At 45.5% G+C, this 11035-nt stretch overlaps 1 protein-coding gene across 1 annotated transcript in view; it reads left to right on the top strand.

Moving 5' to 3' along the window:
- Positions 1 to 1485: 1485 nt before the first annotated feature.
- The window catches only part of RSBN1L (round spermatid basic protein 1 like), a 55077-nt gene continuing 45527 nt past the window's right edge, over positions 1486 to 11035 (top strand). The window contains 1 exon segment of the mRNA XM_081102537.1: positions 1486 to 2585. Within this exon segment, the coding sequence (XP_080958663.1) occupies positions 1997 to 2585 (589 nt within the window). The 5' untranslated portion in view covers positions 1486 to 1996.

Here is an 11035-nt window from a genome sequence, read left to right as displayed (position 1 = left end):
TGCCATCTGCCACCCGGGGAGCGGGCCTAAGCCAGCAGGTGGTTATCTCCCGAGGGGTCTCAGACCGTGAGAGGGCACAAGTGGGGCTGAGGGACACCCCCCTTCCTCCGCCAGTGCACAAATTTTTGTGCACCGGGCCTCTAGTATATTTTATAAAAATAGCTTCTCAGCTTGACTTATAACTTAAATATTTGGACATATGGTATGTGAGCCGCCATAGCCATTCCTGTCCAGGCTCTGCAAAGTTAGAACAGTATAGAGCAAGGAGTAACACATTCACCCAGATGAAGAGTTCACTTTAACTGAAACCTTATACAGTCAGATTTCCAGACGTCTGTGAGGGAGATGAGGGAATAAATGGTAGAAGTCTACAGGCACTATATTAATGGATATAAGAGACACTCTTCTACATCCGGAGGGTCAACATTAGGAAGCTATTTTAATTGTAATGGTTTCAAGTGTGATTTTAAGAAGTTTCTTGAATACGGAAGGCAGAAGCATCAAGTTCAAAGGGACCTTAGTGATCATGCAATCACATTTATCCACTTTTTATAAAACAGGGGTTCTGGCCGATGAAGCAGCCTGACTGCAGGCACAAAGCTAGCGAGCGGTGGGTGGTTTCCAGCTCTGCCCTCTGCCCACGCCTCCACCGGTGCTACTTTCCATGAAGACATCTGCTGCCAGGCAATCCCAGCTACAGCTTTCACTGTTATGTATTAATGCAAGTAAATCCTTTCATTTCTAAATTTGGAGGCACCTAAAAAAACAAATTCTATAAACCAGTATTAAATTTTGACTCCAAAATATTCTAAAAAAAAAAAAAAAAAAAAGGTGGGGGGCTCAAAAATCCAACTTCATTAAGTCACAAGTAAGTACTGGCAATCCTGGACAGTGACTTTTAACTGCTTTCCAGAAATCTGTAGGCAATGAAGGTCTCCCTTCCTAGGACTAAAAAGAGCCTTCGCCTGGTCATTTCCTGATTTGACTATTTTATTTTTTACAGTCTATTCCTCTGACTTCTGGTCTCATGTGTCGAGACCGTGGCGCTCAACGAAAATCGTGCTCCTGGTTTTGGTTGCAACCGTATGCTGCAAACCCAGCCCCCCAAACTCCTAACCTTCTAAGCCAGAAGCCAAAGCACACACTTGGGACACCCAGGGTGCCGACTAAACGCGAAAATACAACGGGGAAAAAAACCCTGCTTCCCAAACATCTCTAAATACTGCTAACGGGTTTTTCTTGGCGAGTCTGTGTTAAAATAATGATGCTAAAATTAAAATCTTCAAGGGTGCAATCACAAAAGTGAGAGGAACGTTTTTCCACGGAGCCTCTTACCTTCCAGCTCAGAAGCAATCCGCAAGTTCCAGGCTCGCAGGAAGCGATTTCCCTCAAACTCTGAAGAGCGGACGATTTTAACGACAGTAACACCTTTTCAAGACACCCAGTGACTTTTAGCCCCTCCCATCAATCGACTACGGCCAACACGGAGGAGCGACCTCATCCCCGGAAAAAAATGCTCTCCTTTGAGCGGGGCATCTGCGAAATCCAGCTTTCTGGGCGCGAAGAGGCGGGGAGGGACCCCGAGGACCCGAGGGAAATAGGAAGAGAAAGTGCTGTGACCGAGTCGTCGAGGTGGAGACCGGCGCGACCAGGGCCGGGCACGCTGTGGGCTCCGGAGCGGCGGCTCTTCCCGGACACTCGCTGAGCCCCGGAGATCGCGCCGGCCACAGGGCAGGAAGCCCCCGCGCAGCTCCCGGGGCCGCGAGACGCGTCCCGCGGAGCGGTGACCTCCAGAGCGGGTCCCCTTGGCGATCCCGCCTCCTCGGGTCGAGATTCGCGCCTTTCACAGGCTGTCAGAGGGATCCCTCAGGGAGGCTCGCCCAATGGCGGGCCAGGCCGGTGGCCGGAGGCTCCGCCCCCCCGCCCCTCGCGGAGGGCCGCCCCGCCCCTGCCCCGCGCCCGGAGCCGAGGAGAGTAAATACAACAGGAGCGCAAAATGGCGGAACCGCCGAGCCCAGCGCACGGCGCCGCCGCCGCCGCCGCCGCCGCCCCCGTCTCGGGGAAAGAACCGTTTGGCAAGCTGCAGACCGCCTCCCGGGACCCACCGGGTCCTCTGTCCGCCAAGAAGGTCCGCACCGAGGAGAAGAAGGCGCCGCGGAGACTGAACGGAGAAGGGGGCAGCGGCGGGAACAGCAGGCAGCTGCCGCCGCCGGTGGCTCCTTCGCCTCCGAGCTACGGCAGCCCCGCGTCTTGGAGCTTCGCCGCGCTGTCTGCCGCCTCCTCCCCGTCCTCTGCTCGGAACAGTTTCTCTTTCTCCGCCGGCACGGCCGTCCCGTCCGCAGCCTGGGCTTCCTCGTCTCCGCCGCTGTCGCGCAAACTGCTGGTCCCTCCTACGTTGCTGCACGCTCAGCCCCAGCCCCAGCCCCAGCCTCTCCCGCCGGCCGCCGCCCCCGCGGCCAACGCCAAGCCGCGCCGGACCAAGGAGAAGCGGGAGAAGGAGAGGCGGCGGCACGGCCTCGGCGGGGCGGGCGAGGCCCGCGGGTCCGCCCGGGAGGAGAACGGGGAGGTGAAGCTGCAGCCGCGAGGTGGGTGCCGGCGCCGGCCGCGGGCGGGAGGGCTGCTCCCCGGCCCCCGCCACCCCGTGGCGCTCGCCGCGTCCGGGCTGCAGGCGCGCGGGGGGCCGCGTGCGCCAGCCGGGAGGGGGCGGGAGGCGCGCGGCGGACGAGGTTGCAGCCCTCGTGGGGACAGGAAATGGAGCCTGTAATTTCGGTCCCAGCGAGGGGCCTGGCCGAAACTCGTGTTTTCTCTGTCGCGGGCTGCCTCTCCGCGAATGCGCTGAGGGCTTGCACCATCGGGTCTGGGAGACCCGCCTCGGAGCGTGGGGCTCCGGACGGAGAGGAGAGGGAGCGGGATCCTCCAGGGTCTGTTCCTGCAAAAAAAAAAAAAAAGCGCTCGGTTGGTTCTTAGACCGTCTAGGCTGGATCCTGGCATTCATGTTTGTGACCAGAAAATCCTGTCAAAAAAAAGGGGGTGTGGAGAGCCGCGGCGTCAGCCGGGAGCCGCCAGAGGCCTGAGCTTTCCATCCCTATTAGGGGAATGAGGAGCGCGCGGCCCGGAGCGTGCTGCTGTTTCGTAAGGGACCCTCCTCCCTCCCCGCTTCTTTCCGCCCCACAGGCCTGAGCGCCGCGAGTGCTGCTGTTTGAAACCCCATCCTGCAGAAAGCGTTTACAGCCATTTTTCTTCTCCTTTCTGCAGCAGACGATACGATCAGGCGTGTTAAGGTGTTGGGGGCCAGAGCAAGTGGCTGCAAAGTGTTTTCGCATCAGAAAAAGGCCGATTCTTGTAGAACGTCCTTCTCGGACAGTCTTAAAATGTAGCTGGCCATGTACTTTTCAGAAAGCATTTCTTCAAAATAGATGGTTCTACCCACTCAGCTAGTGGTACACAAGGATCTGACAGGGCTACAGCATAGAGACCGGTTGAAAACGAGATCTTGATGTGATCAGAGGCTTCAAGCACATCATGGTCTTTAATATAAATATACATCAATACAGAGTAATGTCAAAGTACGTTTGTTTGTTTTGAAAGGAAAAAATGAAATGTCAAAAAGAGTTTTAACGCTGCTGATCTAATGGTAGCTTAACAACATGAAAAATTCTCTGTATGTTTGAATTGGCTACTTTCACGGATTTTAAAAATGCTGTGAATGAGTATGTAGCAACAGCTACTTCTTTCTCGGTGTTTTTGCCTGTAATAAAGCTTTGCTGTGAATGAGTATGTAGCAACAGTTACTTCTTTCTTGGTGTTTTTGCCTGTAATAAAGCTTTGCCATCTAAGCATAGCCATCTGGTCACTCCTGCACAAGGTAAAGATCTCTCAGCTTTGGAGAATGTTGCTTCTCAGAAAGTGTTTTTTATACTAGTTTTCGTCTGGAATTTTAGTTGGTTAGTATTTTAAAGTTATTTTCTTTTTTTTATTGGTTACATTTAAAAGTTTTAAGTGCCTGGAAGTCTGTGCATTGCGATGTATAAACTGTTTGCTTTTCTAAAGTTCTTTGAATGAGGAAGTGAATCTGAGTATACCGTTGTCAGTGTATTGGAATGGCTGAAAATAAGCATTCTTCAACAATTCTGACTTTAAAATGGCCCTTAAAGTGAAATGACTGTTAAAAGAAAAAATTGTCTAGCCTTTTAAATTATACTTAAAATCCTCCATTTGAAGGCTACAGCTTATTTAATTAAGTCTGAATATAAGCAATGATACCTTTACATTAAGATGTGGGGAAGATGTTTTTCCATGACCTATTTAGGTTTTTTTGATTAGTGACTACATACATATTAACACTTGTAAGATTTTCTTTTTTTTTTTTTTAAATATATTTTATTGATTTTTTACAGAGAGGAAAGGAGAGAGATAGAGAGTTAGAAACATCCATGAGAGAGAGAAACATCAATCAGCTGCCTCCTGCACATCAACTATTGGGGGTATGCCCACAACCAAGGTACATGCCCTTGACCGGAATCGAACCTGGGACCTTTCAGTCCGCAGGCTGACACTCTATCCACTGAGCCAAACCAGTTTCGGCAGGATTTTCATTTTTTAAGAAATATATTTTTATTGATTTTAGAGAGGAAGGGAGAAGGAGAGAGAGAGAGAAACATCAATGATCAGCTGCTTCTTGCACGCCCCACGCTGGGGATTGAACCCACAACCCAGGCATGTGTCTTGACCCGGAATTGAACTGTGATGCTCAACCAGGCAGATTTTCTGTCTTTCTGTCTTTTTCTTTCTTCCTTCCTTCCTTCCTTCCTTCCTTCCTTCCTTCCTTCCTTCCTTCCTTCCTCCCTCCCTCCCTCCCTCCCTCCCTCCCTCCCTCCCTCCCTCCTTCCCTCCCTTCCTTCCTTCCTTCTTGATGGTAAATTTAATGGTGAAAATATTTCCCTCTTAATTTGGGAAGTGCTTATATCCTTCTAAAACTCTGATACACTGAATTAAGGTTTTGTTTTAATCAATTAAGAAGATTCTTAAGTAACAGTATTATTGAAATGGCAAGATTATATACATGCATTCAATCCTATATAATAAAACCCTAATATTCAAATTGACCGAACAGTGAAACGACCGGTCGCTACTATGCGCACTGACTACCAGGGGGCAGACGCTCAACACAGGAGCTGCCCCCTGGTGGTCAGTGAGCTCCCACAGGGGAAGTGCCACTCAGCCAGAAGCTGGGTTCATGGCTGGTGAGCGCAGTGGCTGTGGTAGCAGCACTAACTACCCCTTGGGGGGTGTCTGCTTGCCTGCTTAGGCCTGCTCCTAGACTGCGAGAGGATGCAGGCGGGGCTGAGCCCCCCCACCCTCCAGTTCACGAATGTCGTGCACTGGACCTCTAGTATAGTTATAATTGCAAATATAAAAGTTCTAATATGTAATACAGTTCTTTTTTCTCTGGGCTTTTTGTAAAAATCTTAGTGAATAGGTAACCAGGTGTTTTGTTTTAGGTATATATTTTTAGTGTTATTCCTATATTTAGTGTTATTCTAACTTGGATAGTTCACCTGGATAGCACATAGGATAGTTTAGTGAGCCCTCTCAGTTATCCCATAGCTCACTGATTGAACAATCTGAATCCGAACCGTAAGTTAGGTATTAAGACACTGAAACAAGGAATAGATCTTTCAAAAACAAAAATCCAAAAGATTTAGCCTCTCAATTTCGTTAAGCAATTAAGCTCCTTTATTTGTATTAGAGTTGTTTTTTGCAAGTCTTTAGTAGGAACTGCTAGTTTTTTACATTGGCTATCATTCTAACAAGTTATTTGAGTCAGAAGCATGATAATTTGTTTTTGTTAACCTCATAACAAATTAAAAGGTGGGTGAATTCAGATACAGAAAGGATCATTGACAGTAGATTTGAGAGTTAAGGCTGATAAACAAGAGAATTATAAAAGCATACCAGTCTAGGCCCACTTAGCATATGGATTTATGCTTTACACACCCAAAGCCGCTATCATAGTACTGCAGCTATCTTGCATGATAGCCTGAGTTATCAAGTAAAAGTTAAGTTTGTTATAAAAAATGTGCAGCCCTAGCCAGTTTGGCTCAGTGGATAGAGCATCGGCCTGGGAACTCAAGGGTCCTGGGTTCGATTCCGGTCAAGGGCATGTACCTTGGTTGCAGGCACATACCCAGTAAGGGAGTGTGCAGGAGGCAGCTGATCGATGTTTCTCTCTCATGGATGTTTCTAACTCTCTATCCCTCTCCCTTCCTCTCTGTAAAAAATCAATAAAATATATTTAAAAAAATGCAGAACATTTTAGATTTTTAAAACAAAATAACCAGGCTTTGGTGCTTACAGAGGTAACCTGCTGAAGAGTTCACAGCCCATGTAAGACTAACTTAGTGCATCAGTAAATATGGAAGTAAAAGTGGGACATGTACTAAAGGTATCCAACATTGAGAGTTATAGTATAACAAACAACAGAACAAACATATTAGATAACAAATGCCTTATCTGATTCCAGTAACCAATAAAACTTGTATAGATCAGTGCTCGCTTCGGCAGCACATATACTAAAATTGAAACAACACAGAGAAGATTAGCATGGCCCCTGCACAAGGATGATAAGCAAATTCGTGAAACATTCTAATTACTTTTTGGGGGGGGAACTTACATAGATCATCTAATTTTTGTTAGCTTTTGCTTTGCATTTATTAGCTTTTTTTTTTTCTTAGACTGACCATGTGATATATCCCAAGACAGAACCAGAACATCTTAACTGAATTTTTTACTTGAAAGTGAAGTTATAGAATTTGACTGTAATGAAAATAGAGGCTTTTCTTAGAATGGAATGATTGGAGGTATGTAAATGCCAGTGATTTTAAAGTTTAGCATAGATGTTCAAAGGTTTTTAAAAACTAGATTATTCCCCATCTTTCTAATATTGTTATTCCACAATTTTAGGGTAAATTCATATTCAGAGTTTTTATCATTATGACCAAATAAATACCTGTTACTCCTGAGATAGTTTATTATAATTTTATTTTTTTGTGTAACCTTTTGTTTTTAATGCCTAATTTTTTTTATTTGCTTAGTTTTGTCTAGAAAAGTCTTTCTGTACCCTCCAGCAGCTTCATAAAATGTTTCTCAGTGCAATTTTCCACATGGTCAGGTCTGTCAGATATACGTACCAGTTACATTTGTTCCTGTAGTTATTCATCCTTTTTGTAGCTGTCCTTCCAGCTTTGGTCCGGATTGTTTCTTTTTAGGCCTGCTGCAGAGTTGTCATCTTGGGACTTCTCTTAGCTGACATTCTGGGAATATCTTTCACTTTAGTTGAGTCCTTTTTTTCTTGATCCCATGCCTGCCTTTTGGTTTATTCCTTCATTTTATTTTATTTTTCAAATACATTTCTTTATTGATTTCAGAGAGGGGGAGAGAGAAACATCAATGATGAGAGAGAATCATCGATCAGCTGCCTCCTGCACGCCCCCCCATTGGGGATCGAGTCCACAACCCAGGCATGTGCCCTTGGTTGGAATTGAACTCGTGACCTCCTGGTTCACGGGTTGATGCTCAGCCACTGAACCACATGGGCCAGGCTCTGCAGCTTCTTTTTCTAAATTTAATTTTTAAATTACATTTAGTGTACACTATTATATTGGTTTCAGGCGTACACCCCCTTGATTAGACATTTATATAACTTAAAGGGTAATTCTGATAAATGCAGTGCCCATCTGATACCATATATAGTTATTACAGTATTATTGACTATATTCCCCATGCTGGACTTTATATCCCTGTGACTGTTCGATAACTACCAATTTGTATTTCTAATTCCTTTACCTTTTTCACTCATCTCCCCAACCCCTCTCCCATCTGGCCACCATCAAAATGTTCTCTGTATGTGTGAGTTTGTTTCTGTTCTGCTTGTTTGTTTATTTTGTTTTTTAGATTCCACATATAAGTGAAATCATCTGGCATTTATCTTTCTCTGATTTATTTCACTTAGCATGATTCTCTCTAGGTCAGTGATTTTCAATCTTTTTCATCTTATGGCACACACAAACTAATTAATTACTAAAATTCTGCGACACATCAAAAAATATATTTTTTGCCGATCTGACAAAAAATAGGTATAATATTGATTCAGTCACACAGGACTGATATTGTTGTATTGGCTGTTGTCATTTTTTAATTTGGCAGTCTAAGGGAAAAGAGACCTGTGCCCTGACTAAATAGTCAGGTTTTGCATGTTTTAAAAATTCTTTCTTTCCCTGCACACCAATGTCCCACTGCACACTGGTTGAAGATAGCTCTAGGTCCATTCATTTGTTGCAGATTTTTTTCTTTTTTATGGCTGAATCATATTCTATTGTATATGTGCACCACGTCTTCTTTATCCATTTATCTGTTGATGGACACTTAGGGTTGCTTCCATACCTTGGCTATTGTAAACAACCTATACTAATAAAAGGGTAATATCCTAATTAGACTGGATGTCTTCCGGACGTCATTCTGGATGTCCTTCCTGACAAAGCCAGGGCCTGGGTGGCATCGCTTGGGTGCCTGTGGCCGGCCCGGGCAGTGCCACCCACGGTCCCGGGAGCCTGCCCGGGCAAGGCCTCCTGGGGTCCCGGGTGCCTGCGGCTGGCCTGGGTGAAGCCAGCCCAGGTCCTGGGTGCTTGCGTCCAGCCAGAGGGAGGAAAGCCCGGGTCCTGGTTGCCTGTGGCCAGCTGGAAGAGGGAAGCCTGGGTCCTGGGTGTGGGGGCTGAGGCAGAAGCAGTTAGGGGTGATCAGCCAGACAGGCAGAGGCGATTAGGGGCGATCAGGCAGGCAGGCAAGTGATTAGGGGCGATCAAGCAGGCAGGCAGGCAAGCAGTTAGGAGCCAGCGGTCCCGGATTGTGAGAGGTGCAGGCCAGGCTGATGGACCCCCCCTCCCATGCACGAATTTCGTGCACAGGGCTTCTAGTGTTCCAGTAAACATCTTTCCGATTTAGTGTTTTGGATTTCTTCGGATAAATACCCACAAGTGGAGTTGCTGGGTCCTTCTTTGCCTCTTCTTATACTCTTTGTTTTAAAGTCTATTTTTATCTAATATAAGTATTGCTACCCCAGCTTTATTTTGTTTTGTTCCCATTTACATGAAATATGTTTTCTATCCCTTTAGTTTCAGTTTATTTGTATCTTTTGCTCTGAGGTGAGTCTCTTGTAAATTGCATATATAAGGGTCTTATCAATTCAATTACCCGATGTCTTTTTTTCCTATTGTTGACACTATTACAGATATCTCCCGTTTTTCCTCACCTGATGTCTTATTTTTTAAAGAATAATTTATTGATTTTTAGATAGATATAGTAGGGGGTGGGAGAGAGAGAGAGAGAGAGAGAGAGAGAGAGAGAGAGAAAGAGAGAGAGAGAGAGAAACATTAATGTGAGAGTGAAACATCAATCTGCTGCCTCCTGTTTGCCCACCAAGTGGGGATTGAGCCGCAATCTGGGCATGTGCCCTGACCGGGAATCTAACCGGCAGCCCTTTGGTGCACAGGAAGGCGCCCAACCAACTGAACCACCCTAGCCAGGGCACCCCCACCTTATGTCTTTTGATTGAAGCATTTAATCCATCTGCATTTAAAGTAATTGTTGACAGGTATGTATTTAATGCCATTTTATTATTCATATTTTTTATCTTTTTCTTTTCTTTTTCTTAAAGAAGACCCTTTAATATTTAATACTGGTTTGGTGATCATGAACTAACTCCTTTAGCAATTTTTTTTTTTTTTTTTTTTTTTGGTCTGGGAAGCTCTTTGTCTTTTGATTCTAAATGATAGCTTTGCTGCATAAAGTAATTTTGGTTGTAGGCCCTTGCTTTCATCACTTTGAATATGTTGTGCCAATCCCATATAGGCGTTCTTTTTTAGGTAACTAAATGCTTTTCTCTTGCTGCTTTTAAGATTCTCTCTTTGTCTTTAACCTTTAGCATTTTAATTTTGATGTGACTCGGTGTGGGCCTCTTTGGGTTCATCTTGTTTGGGACTCTGCACGTCCTGAACTTGTATGTTTATTTCCTTCACCAGGGAACTTTTCTGTGATTGTGTTTTTCAAATAGTCTTTCAGTTTCTTGCTGTCTTCTCCTTCCAGCACCCCCATGAAGCAAACGTTGGTATGGTTGAAGTTTTCCTAAAGGCTCCTTACATTATCCTCTTTTTTTTTTTTTTTTACTGTTATGATTTTTTTTTTTTCTGCTTCCTTAGCTTTCAAATTGCTGACTTGATTCTCTGCTTTCTCTATTGTTAATTTTCTGTAATTTATTCATTTCAGTTAGTATATCCTTCATTTCTGACTGGATGTTTGTTATGATTTTCATGTCTTTTTCTGTGCTGTTGAAGTTCTCACTCACTTCCTTAAGCATCCTTATAATCATTGCTTTGAACTCTGTATCTGGTAGTTTGCTTGACTTGATTTCATGTAGTACTTTTTCTGGAGATTTCTTTTGTTCTTTCATTGGGAACCTGCTTCTTTGTCTCTTCATTTTGGCTGCTTCCCTGTGTTGGTTTCTATGTATTAGGTATAGCTGATGTCTCCTGTACTTGGTAGAGTGGCCTTGTTTATTAGTTGTACTGTAGGGCCCAGTGGTGCAGCCTCCCTCGTTACCCGAGCTGGGTGCTCCAGCTGCATTCCGTGTGGGTGGTGTGTACTATAATATTGTAGTTGAGCCTTAATTGTTGGCATGTCACTGGGAGGAATTGGCAACCCATCAGCCACGAGGACCAGCTGTGATTACGGTGCAAGAGCTGCTAGGGTCTGAATCCATGGAGCAGGACTTGCTTCATTGAGGCTCTGGTACCAACTGAGTCCACCTCTTGAATGTCTCACTTGTAGATGTGGCTGGGTTGTAATCCAGTGTGGTCTGAAGCTGTCCACTGGGTGCACTGGCTCTGGAACCTCCTGGGAGGTGCAAGGTCAGTCACCCCCTCTGCTTTGGCTGGGGCCACCTGACATGAGCTGATCTCCAGATGACTGCTACTTGCACTGG

The sequence above is a fragment of the Myotis nattereri genome, assembly GCF_964212035.1.
Source record: "Myotis nattereri genome assembly, chromosome: 11".
Taxonomy (NCBI): Eukaryota; Metazoa; Chordata; class Mammalia; order Chiroptera; family Vespertilionidae; genus Myotis; species Myotis nattereri.
This window is presented reverse-complemented; position numbering and strand designations above follow the sequence as displayed.